Here is a 21,449-nt window from a genome sequence, read left to right on the forward strand (position 1 = left end):
CTCCACAAATGATGTTTGCTTTATATAAAATCTAGCTTCACGATATGCCGCAATCTATACACCGGAGTCAAATATCATCCCAAGACATGAGCATCATCAGTACCTGATTGGCACCTGATTGGCACCTGATTGGCACCTGATTGGCACCTGAGACAAAAGGGACAAAGTGTGATGATTTGGTGCTGTTGGTCCCCGCATGCAGACAACAGAAGCAGAGTACCAGAAAAAAGTAATATTTTTTTTCAATATCTCACGTATAGTTGGAGAAGAATACAAAGTACTAAACAAAAATAGTAATTCCAAAACGGCGACAGGGGCATCAAATAGAGCACCGTGGAAAAATAGAAAATAGATTACCCCGGGGCAGCTGTGGAGTGAATGAATAATGGCTTTCAGAGTAAAGTACTTGGGTTGTCTGCAAAGGCACAGTATATAAATCCAATCAACAGGTACAAAAAGTAACAGCTGTGTCAAAAGGACGACGGGAAAAAAAGCATTGAAAGCAAAGACGATAAATACCGGAGGTGGATCGGAAAGAGATGCAGCTCTCGCGGTAGTAGTGAGGGGTCAGCAGTGAAGTACAATCCTTCGTCTGTTGCTGCAGCTGCTGTGCTTAAAAGCACAACAAATTGACAGGTGACAGGACCCGTACCAAAAATAAGATGCTCTGGACGGTAAGGGAACCAATATAATATAAAAGGCAGAACGGAAACACGGAGCAAAAAGTCTCGGAGGTCGGACGGAATCTATTTGGGGAAGTCGGGTTGACCTCCTTCTTATTCAGAAACAAATATTTCTGTTCCAGGCTCAACCTAACACCATCCTAAAGCCTTTAAAAACAAAAAAATAACATTAATAACATAACGATAATTAATGAATAACATAAATAACATAACAGCCTTAACATTAAAATATTTTGTACAATTAAAAGAATTTTTTTTCTAAAATATATTCAGCAAATTTTACATATATTTTGCTTAAAGTGGGTCTAATTGAACTAAAATACAAATATAAAGAATTCCAAATATGTATTCAGATATGTTGTGATATGTCTATGTGATATAAAAATAATAATTTTACATCATGCCGATTCGATGACGTATAGTTCAGATATATGCATTTATGCCTTCATCCAAATGATACCTGTGTTGCATTTGAAAAAAAAATCAGAATTGTACTGTTCACATTGACCTGAAAAAAATAATAATAATAATTAAGAGTAATTGGCATGCGGTGTGAACGTAGCCTTATTTATTTCTTAAATGGCATATATTCTGTTATTACATCTACCATTTTGGGAAATATGAATGCCCCAACTTTCTGAGCATTTTATAATACCAAATTTCACTTTTCACGTTCCTTTTCTTTGACGGACTATGTTTAGAAGAGTCTGCGTTGCACTTGGGAGACAAAATGAAGGGCAAAAAAAGACATCCGTTCTTAGTGTAGCGTATGTATTTTTCCACCGCACAGTATTAAGAAATATTGCAGTGCATCGTAACTCCTAAACATTAATAGACATTAACATTAACATATAATAGATAACATAAAACACGAGTCGCCCTTTGATGAAATGCTAGAAGTGAAGCCTTTTGTTAATTCAAATTCTTCATTCCGCTTTACCGATTCCACCGCAGCATGAATGAATGTGCATGGACGCTCAGCCCTCTGTGTGTTTTAGCCAGATGGCTTTATAGTTTGTTTACATTAACATAAAGAATAATGAATATTTAGAGGGAAAAAAATGCTTTGACTTTATTTACCCTTCTTCTTACCAACCCCCCCTTTTTGTCACCTCATCCATCATGTCCCGATCATCCCCATCCCTCTCTCCATGCTGTCAACACCTTGTCACCCACTTCTCCGACTCACTTTGCGAGTGTATGTCTTTTAGATCAAGGTCAAACGTACTCGTTTATAAACACATTCACTCCCAGAGTGCGAGAAAACTGCAGCGGCTTGACTTTTAACACAGCTGGAGAGTTGCCTCTTGGAGCATTGCATTACTTCCTGTCTGTCTCACCCACATCACAACTGGCTGGTTTTGTAGTTAGGCAAGCAGTTGTTGTCATTGTGGGCCGCGACACAGCATGGGTGCGAGCCTGCTGGCTGTGCCTCTGATGATCAATCAACACCTACTAATGGAAGGAGAGATGAAAGAGACCTGGGGAAGAATTGAAGGAAGCCCCTGTGGGATTTGGTGCAACTAATGCTGGATGCTGGCTATCAAGAACATGGAAAGTCACCAATTAAAAGCCCGATTAAAAGTAGATGCGTTTGTGAAAGACTAAAGATAGGATGAGAGCGAGAAGAAAAATGAAAAAGCAATAGACGCTGGAAGGAAGGAATGGAAAAAAAAAAAAGAAAGCAAGGAAAGAATGGAAGGCGGGAATGAAAAGGAAGTATAATTCAGGCAAGCTTTTAATGGTGTCCAACTTTAAAAAATATAGTTCGCCACAGGAGATTTCTATTTCATGTCTGAACGGGGGCAAAAAGGCTTTGGCTATATTATGAATAATAATTCCTAAATCACCGTTCAGTATGTACCCTGATTTTAAGGTCACATTTTTTTTTTTAAGTAAAAACAAGGATATTGCCACCACTTTCTTGAATTTTTCTGCATTGCTTTTCCTTTTGGAAAATAAATTGGCAACCCTGGCTTAAGAGAACAAAAGAAAGGAACCTATTTTATAAAGTTATTTTATAAAAATCTTATCAATTATATGAGTTGACCACTTTACAAGTCTCAAGTATCTCTACACTCCTCTTAATATCTTAATAACTGTCCCCACTGTACATTCCGTATTGTAGTATTATAACATTTTCCTATTATAGCATTATTGAAAAAAAAAGGTCATGATGAAACTGCACACTACTAGATTCATTCATTCATTCATTTTCTACCGCTTATCCTCACGAGGGTCGCGGGGGTGCTGGAGCCTATCCCCGCCGGGGTACACCCTGGACTGGTGGCCAGCCAATCACAGGGCACATATAGACAAACAACCATTCACACTCACATTCATACCTATGGACAATTTGGAGTGGCCAATTAACCTAGCATGTTTTTGGAATGTGGGAGGAAACCGGAGTACCCAGAGAAAACCCACGCATGCACGGGGAGAACGTGCAAACTCCAGACAGAGGGTGGAATTGAACTCGGGTCTCCTAGCTGTGAGGTCTGCGTGCTAACCACTCGGACGGCGTGCAGCCCATTTAAATTATGTCCCATTTAAAGCACTATGCATTAATAGGGAAATGTTTATGGTGTTATATTTGTACATAAATTGCGGCAAGAACCATTTTGTGTTGTTTATGTTGGTACGGTTGTTTAGATATTTGAGCTGTCACAAAAGCCAAAAATATACGTCAAAGTGAAAGTTATGTTTGAGAAGTACATCTTTTCACAAAAAAAATTTTTTTCAATTTTTTGTTGGGAGCTGATATTTTCCTGAAACTTACCTATGTTCTACTGCTGATTACTAAACAACAAAAAAAGGTAGAAACTTTGTTTTGTTGCTAATGAAAAGACGAAAGTCTAATCTTTCTTTTGGTAGGTTCCATGTTTGTATATGGGTGGAACACAATATTCCGTGTGCCTTGAAAAACCAGTCAAAATTGTGCAAAATGGTCGGTACTGAAGGGGTTAAATGAGTTAATAGCTAAATTTCACTGTGTTCTTTTTTACATTTTGTCATTCTTAGGTATCCTGTACAAAGGCAATGGAGAGAACGTATTTGTTTCCCAACAGCCTCCTGTCATCAGCAGCATCATGGGTAAGAAAGTACTTGTGGTTTATTTCCTCCACAGTTACTACAAAACCTCAAGTATGATGACAAACAATATAGAATTTTGTCTAAATATGCATTTGAAGGATCTGTCCAAAACCAGTTTTCTTTGCGTGTGTCTTATGTATGAAAGAGTTTCTTGCCTTTATTCAATCTCTCAGCCTGAAGCAAAAAGACACATATTCACTTTATTACTTGGCAGACTTTAATGGCCGGATGACTATTTTTAACAATGAGTCAAGTAAAATATTGAGGACAAGACGAGGATGGATCAGTTCATCAAGTCAATTCTAAATGTTCCTCAAGCTAACACTCCTGTGTACCCTTTATTACCTTATAATACTTTACCGTTTTCCCGCAGTACGGCCATATAGGAATGCCAATGGATGGACTGCACCAAGAAAGCATTAGCGCATAAGAACAATAATAGCACATTCTTTAGGAATGGGGCACGTTGGAGATGGAATTAATTCATTGAGCTGTCAAAGTCAGATACAAGAACATCAATAATATGAATGATGCCAAAATAGATTTTTTTTTTTCAGTTTTGTCAGTGTACTTCCTGCGGTGGCTATTGTATCATCAATGTAACATTACTGACATCTAGTGACCACTTTGGAATCCTACATACCACAGCATGTCTTGCCTTATATGTATATGTTTGTATATTTACTCATTTTTATGTTTGAAAATACTTCATATTGGCCAAAATACATACATTTGATTTAAACATGTATTATATTTTTGGACAAATAATATGCCATAGTCAAATGTGAAACAAAGATTATTAATTTCTTAATAAATTTGGACAAACCATGATCAAAAATGTTAGAATACCAGATAACAGCCAATCGTCCCTTGCTCTGCAGCTCCACGCAAGAGTTCACCTGGTGGGGTCAGGATGATTGTGAGAAAGGGGAGGGACCAGGCCAGAATTACAAAGGAGCATCTGGTTCATGATGTCAAGGGAGTTGGGAGCACAGTGACCAAGAAAAGCATTAAAAGGACACTTTGCTGTAATGGACGGAGATCCTGCAGCGCTTGCAAGGTCTCCTTGCTCAAGGAGACACATGTGCAGGCCTGTCTGAAATTTAACATTCAACACCTGAATGACTTGGACAAGGCTTTGAAGAATGGGATGTGATCACAAAATCCCTCTTGGGATTGGGGCAACCCACCCAACCCACCCACAAGAAACATCTGACCTCTGTGCTTGCCAGCAAGGCTTTTAGTACCACAAAGTAGGACTGGATATTCGTTATGTATTTGTGGATTTGTGTCACACGTCTAATTCATTCATTTTGCAATGTGTCATCTTCTTCAAGGAAATGGACGCCGCCGTAGCATCTCCTGCCCGAGCTGCAATGGGCAAGCAGAGGGCAACAAGCTGCTGGCACCGCTGGCTCTGGCCTGTGGAGCAGATGGCAGCGTGTACGTTGGAGACTTTAACTACATCAGGAGAATCTTCCCTTCCGGGAACGTAACCAGCGTGATGGAGCTCAGGTAAGAAAGGCAGGAGGCGTTTCTTGTTTGTGGGCTGAATCCGTTGAGGTTTATTGTGTTGGTGTTGAAGATCATTCACACGTTATAGTGCACCAAACTTCTTCTGCAGTAGAACCTCGCTCAGGTACTCCCACATTTCTCCACACGATAGAACTATTCCAACATCAAAAGGTTCATCTCATTGGGAAGGTGATGGCTATCTATTGAAACATTCCACAAATGAACACATTTTCCATAATACCACATTTTCCATGACAATATTCCCATTCAAAAATGCTGGGAACATTTTCTGAAAGTTTGACATTTCTCCACCGATTCAGACTATTTTAACTAACAACATCCCGCATCCCAACAATTCCCACTTTTTCAAAAATGCCACATTTTCCAAACACAAATTTCTCTTTGTTATTGAGAATTCTTACTAATTCCGCACTCAAAAAACTGAAACCATTTCAGCTCATTCAAAACATTCCACATTCTCTGAGCCATAAAATTCCATTGAACTGAATGACATTTTTTCCACATTTGTCAACCCATTCAAACCATTCCAACATCCTGGAAAGTCCCACTTTTCTCATACGACATTCCAGTTCAGCTTCAGCACTTCAGCACCCACACAAACTCTACTTGCTATGATTGTTATTGTTCCTTTGATAATCTTGAAATATCACATGTTCAATTATCAAAAGATTTTAATACAAAAATAGGAAAAGCCGCTAAATCCATGGTCTTCAACCTGAAAGCTGCATCACATGCACATCTTCTTCATGACGAGCTGCAGGGTCCAAAGTATGAGGAAACGGTAGTGGCTTATACGCTGTAAATACAATCATATTCAATAAATGGTGTTGCCTCAAGGTAGTTTGGACCGCAGATGTAGAAACGGCCACAACAAGTAAGCCACAAAGTATTTAATGAGAACTCATGCGGAGCTAACACATTCCTAGGAACAAAGTGCAAACAAAACCGGCGAGGAGTCTTGGGAGATCAACTAAAAGCACGGGTACACATGAAAACAAAAAGTGTGGTGAAAACTAGAAGAAAAGATGAAATAGGAAGACATTTAATCAGCCAAAGAGGGAAGACAGGACACTCACTCAGGCACTCAGTGGGACAAGGCAGGAAAAATGTACCATACCAAAAAAGATGGAGGCTTTTTAAGAAACAAGTCTAGTTGGATGAATAGGTACTGGAGGCACGCAACACCAAACAGCAGTACTCTCAGAGGTCCAGGAGTACTGGAGCAGGGGTCTCAAACTCAGTTTACCTGCGGGCCACTGGAGCTAGGGTCTGGGCGAGGCTGGGCCGCATCAGGTTTTCCAAAAAAAACAAAAAAACAAAACGCATTTATTAAAAACAGAAAAATGAATAAACTTTGCTTTGGTTCCGATTTTCTACAAGAAAAGCTCTGATAAAACATTCCACTGTTCTCAAATATCTTACTTTTTATTTTTCTACACAAAATAAGATCAGGAATAAAGAAAATCAATCAGTAATAAATAAATATAATAATAATAATAATAATAAAAACTTAAGAAAGCACATATAGTTGGTGGGTAGACAAATGATTTTTTTCAGATTAAAATGAACAAAGCATTATTAGAGCCCTGTAGACATGACAAAACACGACTATAGTCACATTTATACTCTTTTTATTTACAACATATTGCGCAACTGCAGGGTCTTGAGACACATGCTAACTCGCAAACTAGAGAGCTAGCGACCTAAACGGTAGCCTTCAAGTTATTTCCTTTAAACTTAAATAGCCAAAAACTTACCACTTCCACACGGATAGGGAGGACAACTATTAACAGTTATTTAACCTTTAACATGAACATTAATCAAACGTAATAATTTTTTCTGGGTACATGATACCATACAGCATCCATATCAAACTAGTGTCCTGAGGGCCACATTTGGTCCGCGGGCCACGTGTTTGAGACCCCTGTACTAGAGTGTGGTCCTACGGTCTTCTTGCTGGAGCTGAATCAACAGAGCACCAACCACAAGGGCACAGATGACAACACAACATATGGACTTATGAATCCCTTCTGTCAAATTACTTGACAGCAACGTTGTATTTTCAATGCGGCGCTTGAAATTCTAATGCTTCTAATACTGACCCTGAAGGTTTTCCATATGCACTTGAACGTGTTCCCCGTGATACAGAGGAAAATACCTTCCTGTCCTCTAACTCCTGTCTCCTTTCTTTTCTTCCTTTGCTTGCGCTTTATTAAAGAAACAAAGATTTCAGACATAGGTAAGAGCCAATAAGCACTCTTTATTCCACTAACAGAGAACTCTCCACTCTGGAAGTTTCTGTTCTTCTTCTTCTATCATCCTTTCTTCCAAGCAATCACTTATCTTCGCTCCATTTGAATGATATTGGTCCATTTAGTAAATGCAGTAAAAATATCCTTTTGAGATTTATCAATTCAGTACAAGTGTTTTCTTTAAAGTTGTTTGTCCATCTCTAATTGTGACAAGAGTTGTAGATAAAGACGGGATTTTTGTGTTGTCGGCTCAGATGGTTTGCACAGAAGCAGCATAAAACCAAACTAGGAGATGTGAGATTGAAGTAAGCTGTATTATGTAATATGTAATTGTCTGTAAAACAGCCTTAATCACGCTATTTGAATGAAACTCGTAGAAGTTTTAATTGAGAAATGCCGATAATGTGCATACACGGCAACCAATCGGTGGTGCCGCTGTAACGCAGACTGTTCCATGATGCATTCACACCGACTGGGAACATACTGTACCCCAGACATGCTGAGGGAGAAACAGTAGATGCTGGAGATACTGAATATATCCCAAAAGGAATATTGTCCATATGAACCTCACTGAATATGACTATAAGTTACCATAGTTTTTCCATAGTAACTGCTTTGGCTAACTCATACTCAGATTATTTGAATATATGTAGTAGTTTATAATATTTTTAGATGTTATTCATACTCATTGGCATGAACCAAGTAGTGAACGTTATCATTGTTAGCCGCAAGAGAGCTGGCTATCTTGGCCTGTGACAACTATATGCCATTGGATGGATTCACTGAATGAGATCGGGAGCTCGGTGAACTTGGTTGTGTTGTTTATGCTATTGCGTGGTTGGATAACTGTTATGTTAATATATGTTTTCTTCATTTTCATGATTTTTTTTGACTGACACACCAGGTGACGTATAGTAAGGAAAATACAGTAGTTAAATGAAATTGAATTGAGAAATAACAATTACTTATCACTCATCTCCATGATGCATTCACTTCCTTTCTTGACGTCACAAGTTCTCCATTTTATATATCTTCACTTCCTAACTCCATCCCATATCATTCTTTGTCTTGTCTTTTTTTTCTTTTCTATGTCCTCTGTTTGTCTGTTTCTATTTTCTTTCCAGTCAAATGTTTAATCTGTCCTGGCGTGTTTAGATGATCAAGTGGCGTCCACATGGTACACACGTCCTCGGGCTGTGTGTGTGTTTCTACGTTCAGCTGTACTCACACACTGAGGCATGTCTGAAAGGATTTGCCGTCAAACTGAGAGGTTTTTTTTTTTTTTTTTAATCGGTGCTAAGACAATATACCTCACTAGTTAACCTAATTAACATAGAAACTCAACATTCTCTGTCTCTAAACTAGTAAAAAGTGTAAATTAAAAAAATGCAGATTTCCTTTGGGGAGCAAATATGATGGAATCCAAAAAAAAAACATTTTTATGTGTACATAAAAATGTGTACATAAGGTACACAAACGGAAATGTGTTACCTTGTTGAGTTAGACTTGACCCATGACTTACCGATGTTCCTCCAGACGTACTCAGTCCCTGTTAAATGTCGTTTTATTGTAGATAGGATATTGACCGATGCTGTGCGACACCATTCCACACCCAAATTGTTGCGTTTTTTAATCTTATTCCTCTTATTGTACCCTCTACCTTAGCAACAATCCTGCCCACCGATACTATCTGGCCACTGATCCAGTGACAGGTCAGCTTTACGTGTCCGACACCAACTCTCGACGGATCTACAGACCCAAGAACCTCAGCGGGGCGCGGGACCTTATCAGTAAGACCCTATTCTACTTTTCCTTTTTGCACAGTCCTGTTATTATTCTTTTTTTCAAGCTTATTGAAATGAAAAGTACACATAATATGCCTTTTTCTAGAGGTGATGAAGTGAGGCGATGTTACGATGTGTGTTTAGGTAACGGGGAAGTAGTGGCAGGTACCGGTGAACAATGCCCCCCCTTTGATGAAGCGCGGTGTGGAGATGGAAAAAAAGCAACAGAAGCTCAGTTGTTGGGACCTAAAGGTGCGTGAACACACATACAGTACCTGTACATACATACATGTACATTCAAGTATTGTTTATTTTACTGTGTTACCATGAAAAAACAACACAGAACCCAACTGCATTAAAAAAAAGTAGTGCGAAGAAGACGTGTGGAGAAAAATGGGTGAAATGGCCACTGTTCACGGACAAAAATCAAGAAAATGACTCAAATTGCACCATGACAGGGAATGTGGGATAGCCAAATTGTGTGCTGTGTATCTCCAATGCCCACTTTTTGTTTTGAGTGTGTTTTTATTGCTGTTGACGTTTTGTTTAAAAAAATATAAAAATAAAGTATAAAAAAAAAGTAGTGCGTCACTTGGGCCAATTGCTTCCGCAAAAAGTGGACTGTGTCAACGGGGTGTCGACATTGAGTGTCTCCAGGTGGAAATGTGTCTCCTCTGGAACGGATTATGAAATGGGATTAGGGAAGGACTCAAGCTACGGTCAATACCTCCAAACCAGTTAACAAATAAAGGCCAACCTAAATATATATTGGTCATTGTCAGTAGCTCTTATATTCTGACATGAAGTTGCATGGCATCCCCGTCAGCAGCGTAGTACATCAACTGTGACTAAATGTAATGTCCTGATCTGCAAATGTGAAAATGTGACTGTAAGCGTCTCCTCCCTATAGGGATTGCAGTTGACAAGAATGGTTTGATCTACTTTGTGGATGGGACAATGATCAGAAAAGTGGATCGCAACGGAATCATATCTACAGTTCTTGGAAGCAATGACCTGACATCCGCACGACCTCTCACCTGTGATACCAGCATGCACATCAGACAGGTGACTCTCATCGTGACCGCACCACCTAAACCTTCGTTCATTCATTCATTCTTTTTCTACCGCTTATCCTCACGAGGGTCAATGCGGGGCTGGAGCCTATCCCAGCTGTCTTCGGGCGGGGTATACCCTGGACTGGTGGCCAGCCAATCCCAGGGCACATATAGACAAACAACCATTCACACTCACATTCATACCTATGGACAATTTGGAGTGGCTAATTAACCTAGCATGTTTTTGGAATGTGGGAGGAAACCGGAGTACCCGGAGAAAACCCACGCATGCACGGGGAGAACATGTACACTCCACACAGATGCGGATGTGGAATTGAACTCGGGTCTCCAAGCTGCGAGGCCTGCGTGTGCTAACCACTCACATATATTTTTTTATTTATTATTCTTATTTTGCCCTGTTTTTCTGACTCTCAGCAACTTCTGAATTTCTTAAAATTTCCACATTTTCCCAGACAACATTTCCACTGTTTAAGTGAACTAGTGAAGTGGATGCCAAATCTTTTGGTCGGACAAATCTTAAGTAAGTTTAATTAAGTAACAAGGATGCGGATAATAGGATGAGGAAATGCGGATGCGGATGAGGAAACCGGAGTACCCGGAGAAAACCCACGCATGCACGGGGAGAACATGCAAACTCCACACAGAGATGGCCGAGTGTGGAATTGAACTCGGGTCCCCAAGCTGCGAGGCCTGCGTGCTAACCACTCATTAGCCGTGCAGCCTGAAATGTCATATCCAAATATACCCAAATATTACAAATATTCCAGGACAGCTGCTATTCTCAAGAGAGACGGGTGGAGGGAGTATACAGGGCGTATACATTATTATTACATTACAATACATTATTACATTATTATAATATAATATTTTATATTTATGTAACAGCTGCTTGGGTAATTTCTGTGTAAGCTTTGTGTACTACAAATGTAAAAATGCATATATACAGGGAAAAAAAAACATGCTTCTATTTAAGCTTATTTTGCACTGAACAGGAAGTGACTTTTTACGGCTCCCCTTGACTTAAGCAGGTCTTTTAGTCATAAGAACATGTTGGACTGGGACTTGATGAGTTGTTTGCTGTAGACGGGTTGTCAGCATAAAGGGGACCATCTTTAGCAGGTTCTTGGGTATTTCATTGACTGACAACCAGTCCAAGGCGTGCTCATCTTTTAGCCCCAAGCTGCTGGGCTAGGCTCCAGGCACCCATGACCCTAATGAGGACAAGGGCTATAGAAAATGATATATGGATCTTCCAAAATGTCAAATTTCTTGATTTGAAAGCTGACTTTTTACAGTGTGGAGGCAACGATATAATATCTAAGTTGCCTGTCTTGGTTTTTACCTATGGGATAATGAAGTATTATATATGATATTATATTTAAATAACGTTCTTGTCATTCTGTGTGCCCAGGTTCGCTTGGAATGGCCCACTGATCTCGCAATCAGTCCCATGGACAACTCCATCTATGTTTTGGATAACAATGTTGTGCTGCAGATCACTGAAAACAGACAGGTATTGTTTATGCTCTCTTTTTTTCTACTAAGATAAAAATCACCTGAATCACCTTGTGTATCTGTGTTTGTGTGTGTGTGTGTGTGGACGTCCAGGTTCGAATTGTGGCAGGTCGTCCCATGCACTGCCAAGTCCCGGGTATTGAATATACAGTCGGTAAGAGAGCGGTCCAGACCATGTTAGAGGGAGCAACGGCCATCGCTCTGTCCTACAACGGTATTCTCTACATCGCTGAGACAGACGAGAAAAAAATCCACCGCATTCGACAGGTAATCGCTACACCTTCGTTTATTTACTCGTTAGCGTCCGCTCCAGCGGTTGCTAGTCTTCCTCAGGTTCACCATGACAAAAGTAATCCATATTACGCAACACTGTAATCAATACAAATTTGAAATCCCACCTGTGTATATGAAATATCTGAGTGTATGAAAATACTAATACATCACAAATCATACATATATACCTTTATGCTTAATTAAGGTCAATTTGAAGACATGACAGCAATAATCAGGGTTGACCAAGAAATGAATAAATCTGGATTAACACTAGCATGGGATCTATTCCTATGTTAGTGTATGAAGTACACATACGTATGTACATTCTTCTACGTTTTCTACGTTTCTATGTTTTAAAGCTATTTTTATTCTTATAAAAATATTTAGTACTATAATATATAATAATAAAAATATAATAGACTATAATAATATATAAATATATAATATAAAAATATAAAATACTCTGTTGTGTTTTATATTTTCACTCCGTATGCTGTGCTTCTATTATTACCGTCTTTATACTGCATACGCTGTTGCTGAAACAGTAACCTTAATTTCCCTGAGGGCACGGGATCAATAATGTCATATCTAACTTAATCTACGGTGATCTCTTGTTTATGGCAGTCAATTGTTTCCAGATTGGACCGGGATAAGTGAATTTATGTGAAGTAGCATTCCATATTTATAAATGGAATATTTCTGTAGTTAGAACACAGAAAACCATTTTTACGGGTTTTACTATCTCTAAACATGAAATAGCATCTATATAGTCACCTTTACACTCATATTACCTAATATAGTACATTAATATGAGAATATGAGCCATTTAAGACATGCAGTAAATAAAAGTAATTTTTACTCTTTTTGCCTCATTTAATACCCCGTATTTTTTATTCACCGCTTGCTTGTAGGTGTCGACTGACGGGGAAATGACTTACCTCGCAGGAGCACCATCTGATTGTGATTGCAAGGTACTTATTCACACGGGAGAAAATGTTCTCCTTTATGAAAGCCTTCACTTCTCAACGCCACTCAGATGCACATGAACGCTACATGAGTTGTACAATTATTATTACTATTATTATCCGTTTCTCACTTGCTTTCCCTTTCTTCCCACAGAATGACGCCAACTGTGATTGCTACCAAAGTGGAGATGGTTATGCAAAAGATGCAAGACTTAATTGTCCGTCCTCCTTGGTGGTGTCCCCGGATGGGACGTTGTATGTGGCTGATTTAGGGAACATTCGCATTCGAGCGATACGACGCAACCAACCGCCTACTGGTATGTGGAGTCAGTACCAATATTCTAGATCAGGGGTTTCAAACTCAATTTACTTGGGGGCCACTTGATGTTAGCGTGTTAATACATGGAAAAGATGCGCTTATCAAATGAATTTTTGTCACCTTTTGACTGTTTTTATGGCTTAAAAACTGCATGAAAAGTCACCTCTTTTTTGCCTCTCGTGCAAAAAAAAAAAAAAAAAAATGTAAACATCTTTGGGCGTTTGGAGCGTTCGGGCTCAGACCTGCAAGACTTCCACAGCATGACAAGTCCTGCATGTCATTTGTCCACATGGCGGCAGTGTTTACTTACCCTTACCCCTAACCCTCAGCAACCAAATGGCCTCTAATGCTTTAATTGGGTGACAATGACCCCCCTCCCCTCACCAATTGGAGGATGCTGTTTGCCTGCAGATATTTTTTGTGCACGCCCCTTTCTTCAATCGTGCCGCCGCAAAGATATCAGGTTTTACTTGACCGATTTATCCAATTAAAGGCCGCGTCCAGTTTTTAATGTCTGCACTCTGCACGCGAGTTGAAAGGGAGCACCTTAAAGCTTTCTAAACCAACCATTGTGGCCGTTGACTGGCGAGAGTTCAAATAAAAATGTTTTTTCATTTGTCCTCAGGCTCTTTGGCATCAGGACCCAGCTCCTATGAAGTGGCCTCTCCAGCTTCCCAGGAGCTCTACGTGTTTGACTTGAATGGAACTCATCAGTTCACAATATCCCTGGTCACTGGAGACTATAAATACAATTTTAGCTACAGGTCGGTGTGTGGAAATTTGATTTGCAGGCTTGTACCCTTCTTCTTCCTTATCGCTACCATCATTTACCACCTTTTTTTTTTCTTTCTTACAGCAATGAAGAGGATTTAACAGCGGTGACTGACAGCAACGGCAACACCCTCCGTATCCGTAGAGATACCAATAGGATGCCCGTGCGTGTGGTGGCCCCAGACAATCAGGTATGCGGTGTGTAGCAGTAGTACATAGTAGTATTACTTCCTCCGCATTGCAGGACTGTAGAACTGCACGAGCAGATTGTGACTACGTAACCCATGTTTTTCTGTCCAGGTCATCTGGCTGACCATCGGAACAAATGGGGGTCTGAAGTCTCTCACAGCTCAGGGTCAAGAGCTGGTTTTGTTTAGTTACCATGGCAACAGTGGCTTACTTGCGACCAAGAGCATCCAAATTGGCTGGACTACTTTTTATGAGTGAGCAGAATGTTTGTTATTCTTTGCATAGCGAACCACAAGCTCATGTAGGGTGAATGTTTATTAGGAAAAGGCTATGAAATATGAATATAGTACGTATGTGTTGGCTCCTGCTGAGTTTTATCCGTGTGTATGTTTCTACTGAAAATGATGGAAAATCATTTTGTGTTTCCTTCCGCCCTTCCGTTTCACTTTACCTACAGCTATGACAACGAGGGTCGTTTGACTAATGTTACCTTCCCCACTGGCGTGGTTACCAATCTCCATGGCGACATGTCATCAGGAGCCGTTGCTGTGGATATTGAGACGTCAGGGAGAGATGAGGATGTTTCCATAACGACCAACCTGTCCTCAGTAGACTCGTTCTACACTTTGGTGCAGGGTAAGGGCTTTAATGTGTGGATTTGGACGCCGTGATATATTGATATATGTAAATATTGTTTGCGTTGTTCTCGTCACTTTCCAAAGGAATATGACTTGAATTGAAGCAAGTGAATTAACCCACAAAGAGCGGTAGAATGAACAAATGTGTCTGATTACGCTTTGTGTTTGATTTGAACTCATGAACTCCCTAAGTGGGGTGTCAAATATTAAAATGAGACTGTTATTACTAGATTTTTTTTCAATGATTCATATTAAACAAGCGATAAAATGATAGCCATTGCTTTAAAATCTGACTTGATGTACAGTATAAGTATCTTGATAACTACTCATTTTCAAGTAAAAGTCATCCCCTGACGTGTCACGCTTAAAATCACAATCTTTCCAAAATATATGAATTATTAATACATTGTGCTGTTTTATTGTTGAATACGGCCTATTGTTAGCCAAAATATATCCATATTGAAACAAATTTTACTGTTTTATTTATTAAGTGAAGCGTTTTCAATCATAAATTAACAAAACTGCATATATAGTAATTCCTCGTTTATCTTGGTTAATTGGACCTGACAGTGATAAGTGAATTCATTCATTCATTCATTTTCTACCGCTTATCCTCACGAGCGCCGCAGGCATGCTGGAGCCTATCCCAGCTGTCTTTGGGCCAGAGGCGGGGTCCACCCTGGACTGGTGGCCAGCCAATCCCAGGGCACATATAGACAAACAACCATTCACACTCACATTCATACCTATGGACAATTTGGATTATTTGAATAATCAAAAATAATTAATAAATAATACATTGATTAATATTATTATCAATAAAATAAATAAAATAAAGAATAAATTAATAGAAAATAAAGTACAAAAATAAAAAATAAATTAATATAAATTAATAAAAATAAATGTAAGATAAATTAATAAAATAAATAATACATATTTTGAATTAACCTAGCATGTTTTTGGAATGTGGGAGGAAACCGGAGTACTTGGAGAAAACCCACACATGCCCGGGGAGAACATCCCAGGGTGGGATTGAACTCGGGTCTCCTAGCTGTGAGGTCTGCGCACTAACCACTCGTCCACTGTGCAGCCTATTAATTTTATTTTTTGATAATAAAAACTACTGACTATTGGCTACTGTTGCGGCCCAATGCCACACCAGGCTAAAACTCAACTCTGAACCCGCAACGTCACTTCCCGCCCACCTGCCGTTCTGCTCTCCCAGCACCGGTACACATTTCCAGCAACACACATGAGTGCAAATGTCATAATATGAAAATGTTATGTGTACTATATTGGGAAATACAAGTGTAAAAGCGACTATAATGGCGTTACTTCAAGCCTCCAGGGATGTAATATGTTAAAAGAACTCACGTGGATAGCGAGTGTCATGGCGCCAAACTTAACACAATTCAATTTACAAGTGAAGAAGATAAAGCCAGAGGGAGGGGGGCAACGGGGACAATATTCCCACCAACAAGCAGCAGCTGAAGGAAGTCATATCTTTAAAAAAGAAGCCATGAAATGTTGCTGAGGATCTGAATACAGAAAAGTATGATTATAGTTTTAGTCGCGATGGCATGAGAGTAACCCCCAGAATATTAACGACCCCCCCACCCCACAAACACAATTGCTTTTCTACGGCGCTACAGACCTCCACCAAGGCTGAATTGTTAACATCATTTAAAAGAAAGCAGTTTGTCCAGAAAGCAAGTTACTTGGGCCTGAATGAGTTCTTATCTGCTGGTTGTAAATTCCCGTGTACCCCCCCCCCCACTGCTTGGCAGGGACGACTCCCAAGTAATCTCCTAGATACATATGGTAGATAACTCTAATCCCAAATGATTGCCCAAATTCATAAGGATTCCGAATGAATTCATTAAAACAGTTGGTGGCGGATGAGCGAGAGACGAGAAAACATACGCTGTTGTCATTTGTCACGGCGAGCCCGAACAAGGAGACAAATCATACGTGTAGCGCCGCCCTAGTTCAACGTGAACGAATGACTCGGTTGAACCCGGGTCATGTGTGACCAGCAGTGATTTGTTCCCGCGTGCCCACAGTGTGAGGCAAACACGGCAGAGCAGCATTGACATAAATGTAATAAGTTATTCAACGCTATCGACCCGTGAAGCATTCCTATGCATCAATATATATACATTATTTATGCTTTCATCTCACGCTGGCTCAGTATGCAGCCAGTCTACAAAGTCCCAGGAGCTCTTCAGTGAGCTTGTAAACAATAACAGAATAAACTGCCTTGGTTTCAGAACACAATATTTCATTCTTCCTTCGGTTCATTCACGTTACTTAGGATACGATATGAAGACGACATACAAGAATCACCTGAAAATGGGTACAGGCGTGCACAGTTGTTAATACTGTACAAAGAGAAACAGAGAAGTAGTTACAAAAGAAGAGTAAGTACTGTAAACAACATCACTTTCATTCTGTTGGTTAACTTTTCCCTATATTTTGTCTGCCAGGCGTGATAACGGTGCATCAGTGCTCAGTGCTAACGTTGCGATCATTCATTTATTCAACATGTGCGCCTATGAAATGGACAGCGACAACTAAGCAACGTAGTGGTTGCATTATTGAGACTTCTCATCCTTCTTTGCAACGCCCCTTTGCAGACCAACCATTCATCCATCTGTTTTCAATGCCACTTATCCTCGCTAAGGTCACGGGGGGTATGCTGGAGCTCATCCCAGCTGACTTTGGGCGTTAAACCAGGACTGGTGGCCAGCCAATCACAGGGCACATATAGACAAACAACCATTCACACTCACCTTCATACCTATGGATAATTTGGAGTTGCCAATTTAGGTTAGATTAGGTTTGTTCTTGCATTTAATCTTAATCTCACATATTTTGGGACATCACATATGTTAATCCCGATAGCTCTTGGTATGAAAATTTTGATATGCATTTTAATGTTTGAATCCGCCATCAAAGGAAATGCTATTTTTAGCAGTAATTGTCTGATGGCCTCCTGCTCATTCATCTGTTCTGCCTCATTTCTACTCACACAGTCTGATGTTAGTGGCCATTAGTCGTGTGAGGTCAAGGGAAAGGTAATTAAAAGAGGCTGTAATACCTGCTCTGTGCTCTATTAGCAGGTTCAAACACCAATCACAGGAATTCATGGAACCGTTTTCTCTCCTCTTAGTTCATCCGCATCACATCACACCTTTAATATTTTCAAAGCTTTTACTTTTTTTTCTATTTTAAGAAAGGTACTGCATTTTCTCTGGTAATCATATGCCATTATCCGCCCTCCGCCTCTGCCCCTAACCCCCCCCCCAATCCCCTCATAGACCAACTACGTAACAGCTACCAAGTGGGAAAAGACCATTCTCTTCGAGTCATCTATGCCAATGGGATGGATACACACTATCAGACAGAGCCTCATATTCTGGCAGGTATGTACTCGTGCTACCATAATAATAACTCATAATATATTATATAATTATGTAATAATTCACTCTCTCACTGTTTATTCCTAATTGTTCATTAGATGTATTGTGTGGTAACAATGATCGTTATACTTGGAAAAAGGTATTTGAAAGTGTCGCTTGCAGAGTCCTGTGGGGGGTGCTCCGGGGGTACGGCTTTGGGGTGCGCTACTGTGTGCCTTTGGGTCCCGGTACAATCAGAGCAGGAAGCTGGTTTACGTTGCCAGCAGTAAGTCTGAGTCTGTTTCCGGTGAACGTTGACCTCCGCCAAGGCTGCCCTTTCTGGTCACAATTTTCATGGACAGAATTTATAGGCGCAGCCAAGGAGTCAAGGGAGTCCGGGTCAGGGGCCTTGGGATCTTGGGATCTTGTCTCTGCTATTAGCAGACGACGTGGTCCTGATGGTCTCATCAGGCTGTGACCTTCAGCGTTAACCGGGCCGGTTTGTAGCTGAGTGTGAAGCTTCCGAGATGAGACTGCGCACTTCCAAATCCGAGGCCCCGGTTGTCAGTTGGAAAAGTTGGATTGAACCTTCCGGGTTGGGAATGAGGTGCCGCAGGTGGAGGAGTTCAAGTATCTCGGGGTCTTCTTCACGAGTGAAGGAAAGGTGGAGTGTGAGGTTGATAGACGGATCGGCACATCGTCTGCAGTAATGTGGTCGCTGTAGCGGACCGTTGTGGGAAACAGAGAGCTCAGACGGAACGTCGTGACCAAAAGAACAAGATGGCGGATGCAAGCGGGGGAAAAGAGTTCCCTCCGTAGGGTGACTGGACTTAACCTAAGACATAGGCTGAGGAGCTCAGTCATCCAGGAGGTGCTGAGAGTAGAGCCGCTGCACCTTCACATTGAAAGGAGCCAGTTCGGGTACCTCAAGCATTTAGTCTGGATGCCTCCCAGACGCCTCCGGAGGTGTTCCCGGTGTGCCCAGTTGGGAGAGGGCCCCAAGGCAGACCTTGGACACGCTGGAGGATTAACTGGCCTTGGAACGCCTTGATGTTCTTCGGGTCCAACTGGAGGAGGTGGCTCCTGGGAAGTCTGGGCTTCCCTACTGAAACTGCTGCTTCCCAGATAAGCGGAGGAAAATTGACATTTTCGGTTGATCCTGAAATGTATCTGAAATATCGTACTTATAAAGTATTTGAATGAATTGCACAGTAGTACCTCATGAATAAGAGAATGTATGTACGAAATGTAAATAACATCCGTTTGTGTGGAAATGCAGGTGCCGCCAACCCGACTATTGCACGACGGAATATGACTCTTCCAGGAGAGAACGGACAAAATCTGGTGGAATGGCGGTTCAGGAAGGAACAGACACGAGGAAAAGTCATAGTATTTGGAAGAAAGCTTAGGGTGAGTAACCTTCCAACACAGAAAAGGGAGTACCAGAGTTTTGTTCAACTTGACTACAACAAAACTGGATAAGGGAAACATTGGATTCCAATTTGGAAAAACAAACCAACCACCCGGAAGGCATTCTGGCTCCCTCGGAGCAATTATGTTAGTCCTGTCTCTTTAAGAAAGTATTCCCAATCTCAACTCATTATGTGGATAAAAGACATAAAAGTGCATCCGGAATCTGGAAAGACTATTTCCATCTTTCCAGATTCCGGATGCCCTTCCTGATGAATGGTGTAGGTAAAATGGTGAATATGAGTCCAACAACAGCATTCCTATAACATGGAGGTGGAAACATTCCGCTTCTCCTCCATCCAACCTTGTCTTCTGCATCTGTCTCTCTCACACCAACTACCCTCATGTCCTCCTTCACTACATCCATAAACCTCCTCTTTGGTATTCCTCGATGCCTCCTACCTGGCAGCATCCTTCTACCAATATATTCACTATCTCTCCTCTGGACATCCATCCTCCCAACCATCTCAGTCTGGCCGATAACTGACTTTATCTCCAAGGCCTCTAACATGTAATGTCCCTCTGATCCTATCCATCCTGGTCACTCCCAATGAGAACCTATGTTTATATTTGTATTGTATATTTGTAACCTGGATTTTAACGGCAATTTTGCGAATCCTATAAAAGTGAGCAGATTGTTGAGTTACTGTGGATGATATTCACAACATTATTTTGAAATTTGGACACCTGGACATCATTCAGATATATCCAAAAGCTGTCTGGTCTTAATTAGTCATTTCTCACAATTGTCTCTTCCTGTGTAAAATGTCAGACAATAGAGTGAAATACTGCTGCTTTGTCAATGAACACAATGATCTGCTTTTCACTTTACATCTGCCAAGGTCTCACTGTGCCGCTTTGTTTTTCCACTCTTAGGTCAATGGGAGAAACCTTTTGTCTGTAGATTATGACCGTACGCTACGAACAGAGAAAATCTATGACGATCACAGGAAGTTTCAGCTGAAGATCATTTACGACACACAAGGCCATCCAACGCTGTGGGTCCCAAGCAGCAAGCTGCTTTCTGTTAACCTGACGTACTCCAGGTAAGCATCCTGTCCCTGGGGTTCAATCCCATTTGTTCATTTTTGGAATTATCTCAAGACACACTTTGGAAGACGCTTAGGCTCCACGGCAACACAATATTCCGCTCATTTCAGAGACTTTAAAAATGATATTGTATCCCAGTGGGGTGATATGGGAAGTTTTTTTTAATCATAAAATATCCCATAAATGTTACAATTTGAACCCTGCCATTTCCTAAAAAAGTGACAAAGAATACTGAGCTGCTCCCGATTACCACTGGACACCCACGCTACCTAAGGTTGGGATGTGAGGGAATATGGTGACGTTCTCCTGTCCGACCATCCATGAGATTTACACTCCTGATCAAAGTTTTAAAACCAGTGAGAAAAATTGCAAGAATTTGCACTGTTGGAGCTTTAGGAGGTTGTAAGTAGAATAAAAAAGATTATGAAGAATAA

The 21,449-nt window shown here is 40.6% G+C and overlaps 1 protein-coding gene across 9 annotated transcripts in view; it reads left to right on the forward strand.

The window, feature by feature from the left end:
• Positions 1-21,449, forward strand: part of tenm3 (teneurin transmembrane protein 3) — a 186,206-nt gene that overhangs the window by 148,439 nt on the left and 16,318 nt on the right. For 6 of the 9 annotated variants that reach the window (XM_058079310.2, XM_058079334.2, XM_058079352.2 and 3 more), the window contains 17 exons: positions 3,705-3,776; positions 5,114-5,291; positions 7,531-7,551; positions 9,230-9,354; positions 9,493-9,600; positions 10,259-10,413; positions 11,836-11,937; positions 12,033-12,206; positions 13,124-13,183; positions 13,332-13,494; positions 14,122-14,260; positions 14,353-14,458; positions 14,568-14,710; positions 14,914-15,092; positions 18,415-18,519; positions 19,775-19,905; positions 20,842-21,011. In XM_058079310.2, the coding sequence (XP_057935293.2) occupies positions 3,705-3,776; positions 5,114-5,291; positions 7,531-7,551; positions 9,230-9,354; positions 9,493-9,600; positions 10,259-10,413; positions 11,836-11,937; positions 12,033-12,206; positions 13,124-13,183; positions 13,332-13,494; positions 14,122-14,260; positions 14,353-14,458; positions 14,568-14,710; positions 14,914-15,092; positions 18,415-18,519; positions 19,775-19,905; positions 20,842-21,011 (2,131 nt within the window). The remainder of the gene's footprint in view (positions 1-3,704; positions 3,777-5,113; positions 5,292-7,530; positions 7,552-9,229; positions 9,355-9,492; positions 9,601-10,258; positions 10,414-11,835; positions 11,938-12,032; positions 12,207-13,123; positions 13,184-13,331; positions 13,495-14,121; positions 14,261-14,352; positions 14,459-14,567; positions 14,711-14,913; positions 15,093-18,414; positions 18,520-19,774; positions 19,906-20,841; positions 21,012-21,449) is intronic. The other 3 variants (XM_058079326.2, XM_058079344.2, XM_058079367.2) reach the window with 1 other exon arrangement.

The sequence above is a fragment of the Doryrhamphus excisus genome, linkage group LG9, assembly GCF_037039965.1.
Source record: "Doryrhamphus excisus strain RoL-2023G ecotype Guam linkage group LG9, RoL_Dexc_Guam_v1.1, whole genome shotgun sequence".
NCBI lineage: Eukaryota > Metazoa > Chordata > Actinopteri > Syngnathiformes > Syngnathidae > Doryrhamphus > Doryrhamphus excisus.